Source organism: Colobus angolensis, unplaced genomic scaffold (assembly GCF_000951035.1).
Source record: "Colobus angolensis palliatus isolate OR3802 unplaced genomic scaffold, Cang.pa_1.0 Scaffold7, whole genome shotgun sequence".
In the NCBI taxonomy this organism is placed as follows: Eukaryota; Metazoa; Chordata; class Mammalia; order Primates; family Cercopithecidae; genus Colobus; species Colobus angolensis.
In genome coordinates this window covers 1,067,008-1,085,208 of record NW_012120709.1, presented here as the reverse complement: position 1 = coordinate 1,085,208, position 18,201 = coordinate 1,067,008, and the positions used below count along the sequence as shown (strand labels likewise).

Sequence of the window (18,201 nt, the reverse complement as noted above, 5' to 3'; positions counted from 1 at the left end):
GTTGCTTCCGCCCCCGAAGCGCTTGGATTTTGCTTCCGGGTCGTAGGGGGGCTAGCCCTGGGCGCAGAGGTTTCTGGGAGCCCGGAGTCGTAATGGCGTTTGTATGATCTTCGGAGATTGCTGCATCGGACCTCAGCCAGTGTGAGCTGCAGGAGGATAGGTTATCTTCCTCATCCCGGTGGTACGGGAAAGGGCAGTTGGGGTCGGAGTCGGCGGCAGAGTGCAGAGTGCGGAGTGCGGGCGGTGGAGGACCTGGAGCAGCGGGCTAGGGGCGAAACCGAGTGCCTGTCAGGCGCGTCCGGAGCTCTCGGGCCCGCAGAGGAGATCGCAGCATAAAGGCAGATCGCCTACCGCGTAAAGCGAACCCCAGGTCCTCCCTTCACTACCCCTCGCACCCCTGCAGCCCTGGGCACGGGTTAAGGGGCAACGAGTTTCTGATTATAGCCAAAGACTAGCTCACGAGAGGCCGGAGTGATAATTCCCTTGGTGTGTGGGAAGGGGCGGATCCCCAGCTCCAGATAACCCCGTTTCTTCTTTGTATACATGTCTCTTACTCTTTTTGAAAATTAGGAGAAAGCACCCCCCCAAAAAAAAAATCCTCCCAGTTCGCCAACCCTCCCCAGACACTTGCTTTTCCGACATTAACAGGGTTTTAGTGACTGCATCTGCTAGACAGTATTCTTGTGACTGCGCCAAGCAGAAAGTAACTTAAGGAATGGGTCCCTGATTTTTGGCATCAGAATCCTCTGGGGCTGAGGTTCCTGTTTTTTTTTTTTTTTTTTTTTTTTTTTTTTTTTTTTGAACAGTCCTTAAATTATAACCCACAAACGATCTGATTTATAATGTGATGCCTGTTGTAGGAGAAAATTGGCTCAACAAAAGGTTAAGAATTTTTTTCTATGTAACTGTCATTGAAGTTTAACACACTTTCCTTGGTAACTTTTTTCTCAGACACTTAGTAACTTTGTCAGTGATATTTTTTGTTTGTTTTTAGCTTTTGTTTCTACTAGCCTATTTGCTATTGTGTGAAGTTTACATAAAATGCAAACCTTAGAGAGTCTGGTAGAGTGAGGTTGAGTTGGAAATTTTTAAAACTTAGTCATGGTAGTACTGTATTTTTCAAGGCTTTTGACATGTCAAGTGTCATAATTCTTATAGTAATCCTATGAGGAATATCTCCATTCCACAGATGACAGAAAGTTAAGCCAGGTGACTTGCTCAAGCCCATATAGTCAGAAAGAGAATAGGGATGCAAACTCAGATCTTCATGACAGAATTTTTTGTACTAAGACAAGCCTAAGAAGCCATATTCCTTGTACGGCCTAAGCCTCATAATTTGTTTTCCTGAAAACTTCTATTTAAGAAGATTAAGCAGGTTTAGGGGAATGAGTTTTAGAATTTATTTCACTAGTATGGATGTTAATACTCTGTAAAATGAGTGTTTGTATTATTGGAAATAACTTGATTATATTTTTCTTCAAAGCATAAAAGATGACAACAGCAGCCAGGCCAACCTTTGAACCTGCAAGAGGTGGAAGGGGAAAAGGAGAAGGTGATTTGAGCCAACTTTCAAAGCAGTATTCAAGCAGAGACCTACCCTCTCACACAAAGATAAAATACAGGTAGTAAGACTTTCTTTTTTTTCTTGTTCACAAAACAAGACCAAATCTGTTAAATGGCATGGTCATGATACAGTAGTATGTTCGAGTTGTGTCACTTATCTATTTTCATAGGATTAGAATGCAATAGGATGTTTAACACTAAAATTCTGCCCTGTGATTTTAAAATGCAAAATTCCTACTAACCAGAAATTTTCGTATGTAGATACAATAAATAACAGAAATAATAATGCCTCAGAGAGATTATGCACTATCAGCACCAGTCAATATATTAAAAGTATTACCGTTAAGTTCTGAGTTCATAATACCAATAAAAATTAAAGACATTTTAATCACTGTAAAGCCTTATAGGAAAATGCATGATTGAATTTGGACTTCTTGAAATATTGGGAACATCACAAGAGTGGCTGTTATTAACCTTCAGATTAGATTATGATCTTATCTACTTCCCTTTTTTATGCTTGAAGGACAAAGTCTCATTCCTGAATTGTCTTCCATTACCACAGTCGTGTGTGTGTGTGTATGTGTGTGTGTGTGTGTGTTTAAGTAACATTTTTGCCCTGATTTGTTTCTACTTTAGACAAACTACTCAGGATGCCCCTGAAGAGGTTCGTAACCGTGACTTCAGGAGAGAGTTGGAAGAAAGAGAGAGAGCTGCTGCAAGAGAGAAAAATAGAGATCGTCCAACCCGAGGTACCAAAACTATCTAAGACATTTGTCTCTAAAATTATGTTGTTGATAGTTTTTCTTTTATGTAGCAACTGGAAAATATTAACCATTTGTTTGCTTTTACAGATTGATATGAGCTGTAATACTTAAGTCATTAAAGAGATAACAATAACAAATATTTACCAAAGGCTTATTTGCCCAGGCACTGTGGATGTGATTTCACTGTGGATAATGCTTTCAATGTGGGCTCCTCGTGCCCACAGGTCCCTAAAACATTTTAAGAAATGCAGTATTTGTTTTACTAAGTTAAGTGATTTTTGTTTCCCCCCAGAACATACAACCTCCTCTTCAGTGTCAAAAAAGCCACGGTTAGACCAGATTCCTGCTGCCAACCTTGATGCAGATGACCCTCTAACAGATGTATGTTTTGTTTTCTCCTTTCATCTCTAATAATTGATTTACCGTGTTTTTCTAAAATACTTGTTACGCCTTTGGCTTTAAGAAGTGACACATATTTGCTTGCTGTTATGCAAATATAACCCTGACCTCAGTGCTAAACTTCATAGTTCATTTTAAAACAAAAAGTATTATTTTGTGGGACTTTTAAGAACAAGTTTGGTCTCTAGAGAACCACATATGGAAGGAATCTATTAAAGGACATGCTTTCCCGCAAAATGATGTCCTGTACTAAACTACTGCACACCTCTACAGGGCACTCTTCACACTGGGTTTCCTATAAACAGTGCCCTCTAGAGTTGTACCTGGAGGCCTTTCCACATTAGATATGCCCCCTTCTATAAGTGAAGTACACTTAATGGTTCCCTCTGTGCTTAGTGAGGGAAGTAATCTAAGCAGAAGGTTTTTAAGGATTAGCACATCAGTTAATGTTAAAATTCTGTGGGACCCTAGAGCCTATAATCAGTTTGCAGTTTTCTACATACAGGACAGTGAAAAACCTGAGTGGCATCCAATGAGTAATATCTAACTATGTATACATATTAGCAGTTAATTCTAGAGTTAAATGATGGAGTTACTCATAATAGTTAAAACAAGAAACCTAATTTCAAGTGAAATTTAATGATTATTCATTTGAAATTATTTTCTTCTGAGAATTTAGCACAGTTTTTTGCACTTTTGATTATCTTTACTTGCTAGCTTAAAGTTGTTTTGAGCTACATAAAATTGTTTTGACTTTCTTAGGGTGATACATTGTATATATGTACTGTGTTTTGGTAATGTATATTTTCCCTCCAATATTCTGGGCTCTCGCTGTTCTTTTAGGAAGAAGATGAAGATTTTGAAGAAGAAAGTGATGATGATGATACTGCAGCTCTTCTTGCAGAACTGGAAAAAATTAAAAAGGAAAGAGCTGAAGAGCAGGCCAGGAAGGTAAAATCAAAGTGTTAAATATTTACATCTCTCTTCTCACATATACTAAAGTAGAAATTTTTTTGAATATAAGTAATATCTTCTTATATTAGAAATCTCCCTTACCATGTCTAAATATTATAGCACTTGTAGATCTATAAATCTTATTATTTTTGTGACATCCTAGGTATCCTGGTTATGTAAGAAATTCTTTCCAAATAGTTCAGATACATTGAGTAATATTCACCAGCTTGCTAGTCATTCACTTGTTTATTCATTTGTTCAACATTTAGTCAATATCTGTTAATTGACAGGAGGATCAAAGATGATCAAGATATAGTCATGGTCTATAAAGATTATCTCTGTCTCCTGCCTAGGTACTATTAAGGCAATTAGTCAGTAGATATTATATAACCAAGGTCAAGCTACGTAACTTCTCTGAGCCCCCACAGTCTCTCCGTTTACACAATATGAGGAAAACATATAAAACTCAAAGATAGTTAAAACTCTGAATGCATTACCCAGAGTGATAATAAGAGGTGAAACTGAGGAGGCAAGTGCAAGTCAGAGCATTAGAGGTTTGCAGAACAATGCTGAAGGAGTCTAGATTTTTTCTAAAGGACATGAGGAGCTGTTTGATTTGAGCAGGAGATTGATAAAACTGGATATGCATTTTAGAGAGATTACTCTGGCAAAAATATGGAGGACGGATTGGAAAAAAACTGAGTTATGAGGCTGTTTCAGTAATCTTACCAATTAAGGGACTCTTAGCTTGTATGATAGGAGTTGGAATTAAGATAAGTAATTAGATGCTGATAGAAATGATTATCAAGGAGGTCAAAGTGGGAAGGAGCAGGAAAAAATAAAAAACAAAGGAGGTAGAGTTGACAAATAAAGTGACTGACTGATTGTGGCAGCAGAGAGGACCCTCACTTTGTAGGTAAATGTTGGTGCCATACATCAATACAGGGAATGCAAAAGAATTGCCATATTTATGCAGAGAGAAGAGGTAGTTGATGAGTTCTGTTTTGAACATATTAAATTTGACACATGATGAGACAGGTAGGGGTGTTTTCAACCAGAGCAGCACAGCTTTTTTGTAGATTTCTATGTAAAATTTTATTTGATGCAAGAATTGTTCTGTTTTTAAAAAAGAAAGTAAGAAAAGATACCACAAGGTCAATACCAGGAATCTAGGGAAGTGAGTTCATGTGAATCAGGAGGGCCAGGGAAGAATTCAGAAAAGAGGTAGAATTTGGGATAGACTTTGAAGACTTAGAATTCAGATTAGAAGAAGGAAGGCATTTTAAAATACAATTCTCATCAAAGTTTTGTATTATAAGAGAGCATAATTCCTATAATAACTTATAGTTTTTACATGTAGTTTTTAAGTCAAAGAATTATAAAAACATTCCCAGTCCCACTTGCATACCACTAGAGGGCAATTGTTCCAAATTCTTTTAGCTTGCCTGATAGTTCTGGACACATAAAGAGATGAGCAATTTAAATGCTTTTGGTTGACCTTGAGGGAGGATAAGCATTTTAGACAGAAGGCCTTGCAGTTTTGTGAGTTTCATCTAATAAAACGTGTTGATATTTTTTGGAGTTGAATGATAGTTTTGTTTCTTTTACCCCTGTTTCCCTTTCTATTGGCTGGTTTTTGCCACTCCCCACATTTAAGATTTTCAAACCATTTAACTCTTGTCAGGGGTCAGCACACTTTCTGTAAAGGGCCAGGTAGTAAACCGTATTTTAGGCTGGGTGGTCATAGAGCCTCTATCGCACCTACTCACCTCCACTGTTGTAGCATAAAAACATCCACAGAGTACATAAATGAACGAGTGTGGCAATGTTCCAATAAAATACCTACAAAAACAGGTAGTTAGGATTTGACCTACATGCCATCTGACAACTAGCTTATATTATGAAACATAATACGCCTGCTGTTTGAATGTTCAAAGAGTTTATGCCTTTTTTCCCAGTGCTGTGTGTGACAATCATTCAGTAACTCCAAAGGAAATAATATTCCAAACATAAAATGTCCATGACCTTTATATGTCATACACATTATATTATAAATTTGGATGTATCGTATACCTAAGCTCCTATTTTTCTAGTATTTCAGAGAAACATCTTTTCCCTTTAAGCATCAGTATAATTTGTTACAAATAAATATATAGCTTTTAGAGAGCTACTTGTACTTAATCTGTGATGGATAGTTCCTGATTTTATTTAAGTTCTGACCAGTGATGTAAAGGAATTTTCCTATTTCCTTACAAATTAGATCTTCTTACCTCCTATTTTCATTTTTATTTTTCTCCATAAAAATGAAATTCATTGCTTACATTTGAATATTGAAATGAAGTATCAGTAATCTATATGAAAAATTAGGTTATTAAAATAATAACTTTTTTTTAAAATGATTTCCACACCATCTCTTTCCTTGATCTATTAAGTCATCAATTTCTGTCATCCCCAAAACACAGCAAAATGGGATTTATATTTAGCTTAAGATAACACGTTAACAGGTAGATCTAGAAGTGATAGCTAAGGATTTTAGACATTTTATATTCCAAATTCTGAGAAGGAAACTCAGGGTGATTTGACTTTGGAGAATTTGATGCTAAAATAAAAGTGAAGAAAGACAGTGTTGTAACTGATAAAGGATGGGAGGTATAAAAATAGAAACTGAGGCCGAGCACGGTGGCTCACGCCTGTAATCTCAGCACTTTGGGAGGCTGAGGTGAATGGATCATGAGGTCAGGAGTTCGAGACCAGCCTGGTCAACATGGTGAAATGACATCTCTACTAAAAATACAAAAATTAGCCGGGCATGGTGGCGCATGCTGGAGGCCGAGGCGAGAGAATCATGTGAACCTGGGAGGTGTAGGTTGCAGTAAGCGGAGATCCGGCCACTGCACTCCAGCCTAGGCAACAGAGCGAGACTCCGTCTCAAAAAAAAAGAAAAAGAAAAGAAACTCAATAATAAGTCAATAAAAACAAAATAGATCAACCTCAGGTAAATTAGTAGAAATTCATGTTAACTGGATATAATTTTGTATGTGGTAGTTTGTCCTGTTTTAGGAGTTTTCTTCATTAATAACTTGTCACCAAACCTAGAGATGCAAGTTTACATTGTTAGTAATTCAAAATAAGATTAAATTTAATCACAGTTATGTATGACCCTTTAAAATTGAGGTAATAGTTTTGCTAAATGTGTCTTTTTGATATTTAATATGTTCTTAAATTATTAGAATATGCTTATTGATATATGCTTAAAATTTAAAGCTATTAATTTTACATGTACTTCAAGAAAGAAAATAGATTTAAATGTGAATCTCTAACATTTCACAGTTGGAAGAGACTGTGATATCAACCATGAAATATTTATAATAAAAATACCAACTTATTTTATTTTGATGAGGGAGACTTTTCTAGTATGCCTCAAAAACCAAAAAAAAAAAAAGCCTGCCTTGCTGCTTTTCTTGCCGTAAAATCCTAATGATCTGTTTTTTTTTCAGTGAGCTAATATAAAAAAAATTGAACCCAGAGTTAAAATAAGTAAATATTAATCTTCCTTTATCATTGACAGGAACAAGAACAAAAAGCTGAAGAAGAGAGGATTCGTATGGAAAACATTCTGAGCGGAAACCCTCTCCTTAATCTCACTGGCCCATCCCAGCCTCAGGCCAACTTCAAAGTTAAAAGAAGGTACTATACAGTAACAGAGTAATGAAGTGTGTGTGTGTGTGTGTGTGTGTGTGTGTGTCTATGTGTCTATATGCACAGGCATGCAGATTATAAGTTGGATAGCAAGGTGCATTATATGAAGCTTCTAAAAGTCCACTGTCCGTTCACTGATACTCTTTTGTGTTCAATTAGGAATAATGGAAGAAGCTAAATGAAAGAAAATTAACTTATTTTCAGTAGATAGTTGCAATAACCAGCTGTGTACTAGATAATTATGTAGCACTAGGGACAGAGTAATAAACTGAGGCCCTTACATTTTAGGTGTGCATATCAAGGGTCCTCAAGATGGCCTCTCACATTCAGACACTCACTAAAAGAACTCAGGGGACTTGGCATATAGTTACATGCTTGGCTAAGGTAATAAAGACACAGCTAGATTATAAAGGGAAAGACAGACACGGAGAATGGAGGAATCCATATGCAGGTTTCACAATGCTCTGTCCCTTCCATGAGTGGTCACACAGCACATTGTTTCCCCCAGCGCAGCAACGTGTGCAATGCTTCTGCCCAGGGAAGCCCATTCAAGATCCCATGCCCAGGGTTTTTACTGGGGGTGGCTAGTCATGTGTGCAGCTTTTGCTTAGCACATAGCAAAATCCAGACTCGTAAAAGGATAGTAGGTGTTCAGCATAAACCACATTATCTGTAAATTGTAGGTACAGTGACGGTGAGAAGATTTCTTAAACCCAAATTTTCAAATGCCAGCCAGAGGCCAACCTTGGAAGCAGGCATTTCTAAGGATTGTGGTCCCAGGCCTGCTTTTTAAATTCTTTCTGTACAGTGTGTGTTTGGAGGGGTAAAAAGGAGGGCTGAAAAGGGAGGAAGTATAAATTGTAAATACTGTAAATCCTTTGGATGGTGATATGTAAAATAAAACAGAAAAGCTTATAGGAAATGTTGAGGGAGGAAGAATGGTTGTTATTTTATATGCATTCATCAAGGAAACACAGTGCTTAACTTTTAAACCATATTCGTTATTTTTCACCACCTCTACTGCTATTATTTGCCATCTAGAGTGATGCAGTACTGCTACCTGCCCTCCCCTCTGGAGTGATGCAGTACTACTGACCGCTTTCCCCTCTGGAGTAATGCAGTACCGCTGATACAGTTCTGGAATTAGTCCAAGCTGGAGATAGTAGATTTGGAAGTTATCAGCTCAGATAAACTTTTTAAAGCCATAACACAGGATGAAATCACCTAGGGAAGGGTATAGCTAGAGAAGAGAAGCCAGAACTGAGCTTAGTATAATGTTTAGAGGTTAGGTAGATGATTAGTTACCAATACCTGTTCTAATCATCTACCCAACCTCTAAACATTATACAGGTGCCTGATAAATATTGATTGAATGAATTTTGAATGAAAGAGTCTAGGCTGACAAGAAGCAGCCAGTTGGGAAGGGAGGAGAACTGAAAGAAGTGAAACAAAGTGTTTCAGGAGGAGAGGAGTGATCATCGAGGACAAATACTAATGTCAGGAAAGAGCATTTTGGTGTTGGGAAGGAGGGACAAAAAGCCTGTTTGGAGTCGAGGAAAGACTGAATACAGAAAAAACTGTACTGATTATATATAAAAATAAAGCTATATAGTTTGTTTTTTTTGCTTTTTTTGAATGCAAATGGAATTAGAGATAGAAACATGTCTTATATCCCAGTCATATTGATCTGCTCAGCTTCTTATGCTTCTCTGTATACTGCATCAGTGATGACTTTACTGCACTATTTCCCAAAGGTGCCCACGTTTGTTGCTCATTGTGCAGTTTCCCACATTTGTTCCCATGTGCAGTTTCTCCTGGCATGTAAGCGCATGCACACATACACACACACATGATATGGGTTTGTGTTTTATGTATATTTGTGAGGGTATCTATATTATGTATATGGGCAGCTATTTTATATGCTAGATGATATTCTGAAATCATGCTCTTTATTTTCTATAACACATGTTTATAACTTACTTATCGATTTTTTTTATCACACTTATACCTTATGGAATCCAACCAGAGTTGTGCCCTGAGCTCTTCGGCTGGTACTTCTCCGTGGTTAACATACATGTGTGCCATATCTGAGCCTTAATTATTGTACCCCAATGATTGCTTCTCCTTTTGTTGGCCTATAATGCAAATATTACAGTAGATAATTACTAAACATTAACTGATAAAAGAGGAATATCTACAATCCTCAAAACCACATAATCTAAACTACATTAAATTGATTGGCTACTATCATCTACAAATGCCTATACTAATATTAGGGTAGTCCTAGGCGCTGCCTCTTTGTATTAGACCTAAAAGCATTAAATATTTATGCAATTAAAATCTATGTATTTCTATTTTTTAACTCAAAAGTTTCTTTTACTGGAGAAATAGTAAGAATGTTTTACATGTTCTAAGTAGGAATTGCCATTCTTGCCGTAAGAAAGCAAGATTATGTATTAAGGATGACATTATTCTTTTGAGTGTAATTGCTGCATCAAATGATACACATGTTGAGCGTCTTTCTGTGTAACTGACTACGCCTTGCAGAGCACGTAGTATTCTTGTCACCTGATACAAACATTTTAAGACGTTTTGTTTGCTTTTCCTTCTCAGGTGGGATGATGATGTTGTCTTCAAGAACTGTGCAAAAGGTGTAGATGACCAGAAGAAAGACAAAAGATTTGTAAATGATACACTGCGATCTGAATTTCACAAAAAGTTCATGGAGAAATATATTAAGTAGTACAGTTTTATGTGCTTAATTAAAGACTGTAAAACGTAAAGGATCATTCTGACTTATTTTTATGAGTTTTTTCTTTTCCCTGTCTAAATTGTGTGTGGGCTTCCCCAATTTTAAACTCCTATCTTTTTCTTTAGTGACACCTTACTTGATAATGGACTTGGGAATAGGTTTAACCCAGTTTGCATTCTCCGAATGTTTCCAGTGATATGTTTTCTTGGGAAAAGCAAACCTGCCTGTAATAAATATTTTTAATCTAAATAACCAAATCTGGGTGCCCAACTTTTTGTTGGAATTTATACTGCTAGTAATACGTTCCATAATTTCTTTCTTTTTTTTTTTTTTTTTTGAGATGGAGTCTCGCTCTGTCGCCCAGGCTGGAGTGCAGTGACCGGATCTTGGCTCACTGCAAGCTCCGCCTCCCAGGTTTACGCCATTCTCCTGCCTCAGCCTCCCGAGTAGCTGGGACTACAGGCGCCCGCCACCTCGCCCGGCTAGTTTTTTTTTTTGTATTTTTTAGTAGAGACAGGGTTTCACCGGGTTAGCCAGGATGGTCTCGATCTCCTGACCTTGTGATCTGCCCGTCTCGGCCTCCCAAAGTGCTGGGATTACAGGCTTGAGCCACCGCGCCAGGCCATAATTTCTTTTGAAAAGAAAAATTACCATTGTGTATTGTGGTTGTTCATTAACTTGCCCTTTTCCCCGTTTCTCTCACATTTATTTAAGATGAGTTAATTTGTAATATTTTTTCTACACTTTTTAAAAGAGTATAATGAAAGATGAGAGGGATTCCATATTGGACCACATGTTGGTGTGGAGGAGTGTCATCGACAGTAAGCACCCTAAGCGTGTGTCTGGGAGAGCACTGTGTATCGCTCACTTCTGCAGGCACTTGTTTGTTTCTCATGGCCCAAGAGGAGAGCTCTATAAGCATTCTTTTGAAGTATACGGTACTCTCTTGTGTTCTCCTGGATACTCAACCGCCATGTTTCTTTTGAAAGAGATTGAATATGCACACTGACATGCACTTAGTGCAAAGCCTGAGAAAGCTTCAAACAATATATAAAATAAAACCTTTGGAAATAATGTTTTGTTATCTTGGAGGATATATCTGTGGGAAGTGAGAGGAAGAGCTAGGCTATACTAAAAGCAGTAATTCTGGAAAATGAAGTTTTTGTGAACCTAGGCTATGATTTCAGAAGGCCACTTTTGATAGAAAATTTGAGACTAGAAATTGAGCCTTTTATAGATAAGAGAGCCATTCATGGGCTTCCTCAGCCATGAAAAATACTGAGGTTCCTAAAGTTAAAGATAGAAATTTTAAAGCAAAATAATACGTTTCCATTTAAGTCTTTCAATACCTTATTTCCTAATTAAATGGAAAGTTCCCTTTTCCCAGTGGAAGCTTGGACATTGGTTATATCTACCCTGAGTCCAGAGTAGAGCTGGAAATGGAGCCCAGGTCTGGATTCCACATTTATGTTCTACATTTTTTCAAACTGAGCTCCTAAACAAACTTGGATACCTCAGCTAGTGTTTTTAAGAAGCTTTTAATATTAAAACCTTTTTATCTCCAACTTTACAACTTAGAAAGTGAATTTACATATGATGAAACCCTGTCTCTACTAAAAATACAAAAATTAGCCAGGCATGGTGGTGGGCACCTGTAATCCCAGCTACTCAGGAGGCTAAGGCAGAATTGCTTGAACCCAGGAGGCGGAGGTTGCAGTGACCCGAGATCGTGCCATTGCACTCCAGCCTGGGTGACAAGTGTGAAACTACATCTCAAAAATAATAAAAAATTTTCAAAGAAAATGAATTTACATTTATTTTTGGTTATCTTCATAGCAACCTTAGGTAGGAAGTGCTGTGTTACTCAGAGTTGAGGAAAATGAAGCTCAAGCCAAGTAACTTATTGAGGATTAATACATGGTGGATCATGTATGAGCACCTTACAATTACGTAAAAATATGCTTATAGATGTAATGGCATTATCAGACTTCTAAAACTGTAGTTCTTGAAATTGCTCTTTTTAGCATCTCAAGGGCCAAGGGTCTGAGGTGCACTATTGCTCCAGGGTCCACTTGTTTCAGATTCCCTATTTCAGCCTGAACGGTTTAGGAAGAATCAGAGTAAAGCTGTTTTCATTGATTTCTTTCTTCCTTTCCCTGTGGTTTCTCAGTGTAAAACATCCTGTAACCTGAGTCAGACCCAGGAGATACATAAATGTGTTGTTAGCTTTCAGATTTACAGCGCAAGTAACAGCATACTTAGCTAAATTGCCTTGCACCCTCCTTGTAAAATACCTCTTGTTGGAGTGGTTGTGGAATCTGTCTTATCCCTTCAAAAGCTGATGCTGATTGGAAAGAGAGGTATTTGAAGCCAAGAGGACCTGTGGTGTGAAGCCTAACTGTGCCACTTCAAGCTTTATTAGAACTAACATTTATTGACCAGGTGTGGCGGCTCACGTCTGTAATCCCAGCACTTTGGGAGATCAAGGCGGGCAGATCACTTGAGGTCAGGAGTTCGAGACCAGCCTGGCCAACATGGCAAAACCCCATGTCTACTAAAAATACAAAAAAAGTTAGCCAGGCGTGGTGACTGGTGCCTGTAATCCCAGCAACTGAGGCTGAGGCAAGAGAATCACTTGAACCCGGGAGGCGGAGGTTGCACTGAACCGAGATGGTGCCACTGCACTCCAGCCTGTGTGACAGAGTGAGACTCTGTCTCAAAAAAAAAAAAAAGAACTAAGAAATATTTATTGAATGTTCACCAACTGTATTTGTACTTTACTCATCTAATTGACACCACTCCCTGTTAGGTAGCTGACATTATTTTCCCCATGTTATAGATAAGGAAACTGACATTTGTAAGAAGTTTAAAAACAGTCATAAACCCATAAGGGAGGTGGGCCAAGATTGAAACCTAGAACTGTATTCTAAGCCCATCCTCTTTACTGCTTTGCTTGACTGCTTCTCTGTGTTAATGAGCCCTTCTGACTGTTTTCTCTCCTATGGAACAATAGTAACAGGACAATCATGAGGGAGTTTTGTGAGGATTAAATAGTAACAAGGTTTAAATATCCGGCAGGCACTTAGTAAACTTCATGCTTGTCTATTCACCTATCTCTAGTAGCATTTAGCAGAGGCTGTGTAAAAGTTCAAAAGCCTATTGTTTTGTTCTGTCATAAAGATTGATGCTGAATTAAGAGGCTCCCTGACCCCTCAGAACTTGTGTTGGGCCATAGGGATGGCCCAGACAGGCATTTCCTGGTCACTAGGATTAGAAACTCAGTCATAGCAACTCAAGTAAAATCAAGGCTTATGTTTAAAAAACTTAAAAGGCATTTCCTCTGTTCAGCTCTTTCTTGGCTTCCCTCTATTTGTCTGTTCCACTTTTTCTGCAAGACTTGGTTTCTGTACCACAAAAGTGGAGGTCACTCATTTATGCTCCTGGCTTCCTTGATAGGAGGACTTCATGTCTTTATAGCTCCACTGGCCAATAGAGCCTCTGTGTCCTGAGACAAAGCTGGTCCTGTGGGCAGTGGGCAGGAACCCGGTTACCTAGAACAAATGTGGGCACGGACAGGAAGACATTGATGGTACAATCTCTAGTACAGACATGGCTTGACATACTCAGCTGTACACATGTTACATAAAACCTGGAAACCAAAGATACTGCCTCTGTAAATCCGGACTCCTCAGGGGCAGTACCTGCATCTTCTCCACCATGCTGGGCACACAGCAAGGCCTGTCTAAAAACTGGATGGCTTCAATGTTTGGTATTTATGAGGAAGCACAGAGTAGAAACAGCACAAGAGCCCGAAGAAACTAGATTAAATTTTAGTTCTGCCACTTGATGGCTTTATGGCCTTAACAAATTAAATCTCTGAGCCCGTTTCCTCCTTTGTACAGTGATAGTAACAACACTTCCCCCCAAAAGCTGAAGATTAGAGGTGATACAAGTACCTAGTTTATAGAATTGTTGGGGGCTCTTGGAGGGTGCTGGTGATTATTCCCTTGTCCTCCTCACCCAAATTTCCAAGCATCTAAAACACAGAGGAAAAGTGTTAACTGAGGATCCAAATCAGCATCCTGGCTCCAGTGCAGTTGCTCAGGCCCCACACTCAGGAGTCCACCTTCAGGGTACAATGCTCAGCCACTACTGTCTTAAAATTGTTCATAATTTTATCTTTGAATGTGTGCTTTGTAAATAAAATGTTATGGAACAGTGGAGCATATGTCAGGGCTTGGAGGCTTGGGTCACATGAGGTCCTGCCTCCTGGACTCCCCAGGACAGGTTCTCTGCTGCCTACTTCTGGTGCAGGCCTGGGCATAGGCTTGGGGAGGGGCAGGTATCCACACAGGCAGGGTGGAAAAGCTGCAACCTAAACAGCAGAGGCCTGGGGAGTCCTGCCAGGAGCAGGCCCTGCTGGGTCAGTTTCCTGCTGGATACCGGAAGCACAGGCACCAGTGGGCTGGGGAGGGCTTGTCCTGTCTTTAGAGCACCTTAGAAATAGGGCTAATTAGGCCGGATGCGGTGGTTCACACCTGTAACCCCAGCACTTTGGGAGGCCAAGGCGGGCGGATCACAAGGTCAGGAGTTCAAGATCAGCCTCGTCAACATGGTAAAACCCTGTCTTTACTAAAAGTACAAAAATAGAAAGAAAGAAAGAAAAGAAATAGGACTAATTAAATGGAGCCACTCATGTTGGGAGAGGAGACAGCTGGGAGCTTCGGAAAGGTGGGCTATTGACCAAGGTCAAGCATGGAAGAAATGGGATTCGCCTTGGAGTCATCTTTTAATAAATGCTTGGTGTCATTTTATTTGTGGTGATGTTGTAGATGTGTCACTTGCATATTTCCTAAATTACACTCCCACAGGGCCTCCACATACATCTATGCCCCTGAAATCTTTATACAGGGCCCTTTTAGGAGTTTTGAATTTGTTTTAATGTCCTGTTCTCTCTCACCTGACCTAGCTCTCAGAGGCACTTTAGGAGGTGAGAAGACGAGAAGGAAGAAACCTGATGTGTTCACACTCCTGAGAGAGGCGTCTGCTAGGTTTCCTCTCCAGGGTGGTCTCAAACAGCCTCCCTTTTCAGAAAGAGGCAGAGAAATGGTTCCTAAACGTCCTAGACTAATTGCAAGCAGCTTCCTGGGAGCTCAGCCATCTCCATATGTGCTGGAGCCCAAGAAAGGGGGAAAGAGGGGTGGGGGCTCAAATAATATTTTGACTTTTTCAGAGAAGAGGATTCTAATGTCGTCTTGAGATTTCCTCAGCACTCACAGCTTCAAAGTCTAACTCTTGGTCTCAGAGGTCGATTTCCAGAGAGTATTTTCAGTTAAGAACTGAGAGGTGAGTCACTCTCTTGAAGAGTTTACTTCAAAGAAGTCACAAGGGAGGAAAAAGCTGCTAACGAGAAGAAAACTGGGATAGCAGACATGGCAAAGCTTGCAGAGCATCCAAGCATGTTCCCTGGGGCACAGATGCCCCAGTTCCTGAGCTGGCCTTGTGCCTCCTGCTAGGCCACCCTGACCCCACCATCCCTATAGACCCTTCAATAAACAATAACCATTTAGGAAATATAATGGACAGACAATCCCATTCATGATAGCTACAGAGAATGTAAAATGCATAGTCATAAACTGAAGAAGAAATGTACAGGACCTCTTTGAAGAAAACGCCAGTACTCTCTGGTGGGGCATTAAGTAAGACTTTAATGAATATGGAGGAATACCTATGTCTGGATGAGAAGACTCAGTGATATAAAGATACCAGTTCTCTATCCAGAAGAAATTATGAAATAGGTTGGGATATTTTTTAACCCACATGATTGGTGTTTTGACCAAATTCTTTTAAAATTTTTCATTAGAATAAATTTGAAAGAACATCCAGAAAAAAAAAAATCTTGCAAGCAAGAATAATGAGAGGGGTTTTCCCTACCAATTTTTAAATGCAGTATAAACGTACAAAAATTAGTGTGGTTCTGTCCCCAGAATAGAGAGCTGAAGGAAAAATAGACCATAATAAAAGGTCAGAAACTAGCACAGCTACAAAATAATTTTAGTATATAGGAAAAAAAAATTCTAAAAGAAGAAATGAGAAAAACAATGGAAAAAAGAATGAACTATTTAGTAAATGGTATCAGGAAAATTTACCAACAATTTTCTAGAAAATAAGTTGTTACTGTCAAGCACAAGGCCAAGCAAGGCTAATAGATTCAGTGAATAAGGAAACAACAAAACCCTTTTAGATTTAGATCGTTCGGTACTGTCAGACTCAGAAGAAAGTAGCCAAATGTGCTAGTCCCTGTGACCCTGGTATAGGGCAACACAGAAACAAAAGGGACCAAGTGACAGTGACTCTAATGATTGGACGCCCTAGTGTGACACTGCAGCTAACGTTTTATAGCTTCCAGGTGTACCCTAGGGGTCGTGAGGAAGAACACCTCTTACCTCGCCAGAACCAGGAGATGGGGAGCAAGTAAGGAATGCCCCTTGCAGCAGCTCCTCCTAATTATCCTACGTTCCTAGGGTCCAGGAGAGATACAAAGTGTTCTGCCAAGATTCACGCCAGCTGTAGCTCACATCTTGCCTATGCAGCCTGTAGAGATGGCTATGAAGTCATGGGTGCCAGCACAGGGCTGTTCCCCTACTGCTACCTCACAAGTTCTCTAGGATAAGCTACGTGTGGTCTGAAAATTTTGAAGGAAAAGAAATGTACTCGAGAAAAAAAAATGGGTAAATATGTGTTAATATTGAGCTGGGATGGCCTTTCTAAGCATGGTATCAAAAGCAGAAATCGTAAGAGAAAAACAAACAGGTAAATTGATTACACAGAAAGATTTTGTAGATCAAAGAATTTAAAATGCCAGTATTATGATTAAATTTCCTTTTCAGCTTTTTTTCTTAAAATGTTTGATTGGCTTTCTTCTTGTAGTTTGTTCATATATTTCTCTTTATTTTAAAAGATTGTTTCATTATTGTCAGGCCTCTGAACCCAAGCCAAGCCATCGCATCCCCTGTGACTTGCACATATATACCCAGATGGCCTGAAGTAACTGAAGAATCACAAAAGAAGTGCAAATGCCCTGCCTCACCTTAACTGATGACATTCCACCACAAAAGAAGTGAAAATGGCCGGTCCTTGCCTTAAGCGATGATATTATCTTGTGAAATTCCTTTTCCTGGTTCATCCTGGCTCAAAAAGCTCCCCCACTGAGCGCCTTGTGACCCCCACTCCTGCCCGCCAGAGAACAACCCCCCTTTGATTGTAATTTTCCTTTACCTACCCAAATCCTATAAAACGGCCCCACCCTTATCTCCCTTTCTGACTCTCTTTTCAGACTCAGCCCGCCTGCACACAGGTGAAATAAACAGCCATTTTGCTCACACAAAGCCTGTTTGGTGGTCTCTTCACACGGACGTGCATGACAATTATATCAGATACACAATCAAGTCCTCTCTTTTCCAGAGCCATCCAGTCTGAGCAGTGGCCTGGAGATGAGTGTCATTTATACAACTGCTTTTAATGCTCTCCTATGTAGAATCCCCTAAATTTCCAGTACTCCATGTTTTCTTCTTTCTTGATTTGCTCCTTTCTTTTCATGGAGTATATCCTAAAATAACTTTCTAAGAAAGAATGAAGGAGACTTAACATATTGAGCCCTTGTATGTGTACATCTAACTTTATTCTGCTACCCCTCCTCCATCACACACACACACACACACACACACACAGGTGCGCACACACACAAACACACACGGTAGTTTTCCTGAATATAGGTTAAAAATAAATTTATCCTATTATTGAAAGCTTTTGCTATGTTTTCTTCTAAATTTCAGGATTGCTCTTGAAAACTGATGTCAACCTGCTTTATATTTCTTTGTATATTCTATATATATTCAAGTCCTCTCTTTTCCAGAACCATCCAGTCTAAGCTGTGGCCTAGGGATGAGTGTCATTTATGCAACTGCCTTTAATGCTCTCCTAGAAAAAAAAAATAGAGATTTATAAAAAGCCATTGTTAGAGTAGAGTAAAATATAGTAAATGTTACAACACTTCATTGTATCAGGTAA

At 39.2% G+C, this 18,201-nt stretch overlaps 1 protein-coding gene across 1 annotated transcript; it reads left to right on the top strand.

Moving 5' to 3' along the window:
- The first annotated feature begins 24 nt into the window (after positions 1 to 24).
- On the top strand, positions 25 to 10,383 carry CWC15 (CWC15 spliceosome-associated protein). The gene is made up of 7 exons (XM_011926577.1): positions 25 to 141; positions 1,484 to 1,622; positions 2,200 to 2,312; positions 2,620 to 2,708; positions 3,570 to 3,677; positions 7,249 to 7,367; positions 9,993 to 10,383. The coding sequence occupies exons 2-7, from the start codon at positions 1,492 to 1,494 to the stop codon at positions 10,120 to 10,122; spliced, it is 690 nt and encodes a 229-aa protein (XP_011781967.1). The 5' UTR covers positions 25 to 141; positions 1,484 to 1,491; the 3' UTR covers positions 10,123 to 10,383.
- The last annotated feature ends 7,818 nt before the right edge of the window (positions 10,384 to 18,201 follow it).

Coding starts and splice junctions, on each gene's coding strand:
- CWC15 (XM_011926577.1), top strand. CDS start 1,492: ATGACAACAGCAGCCAGGCCAACCTTTGAACCTGCAAGAGGTGGAAGG. Junction 1,623..2,199: donor CACACAAAGATAAAATACAG/GTAGTAAGACTT, acceptor TTTCTACTTTAG/ACAAACTACTCAGGATGCCC. Junction 7,368..9,992: donor AACTTCAAAGTTAAAAGAAG/GTACTATACAGT, acceptor TTTCCTTCTCAG/GTGGGATGATGATGTTGTCT.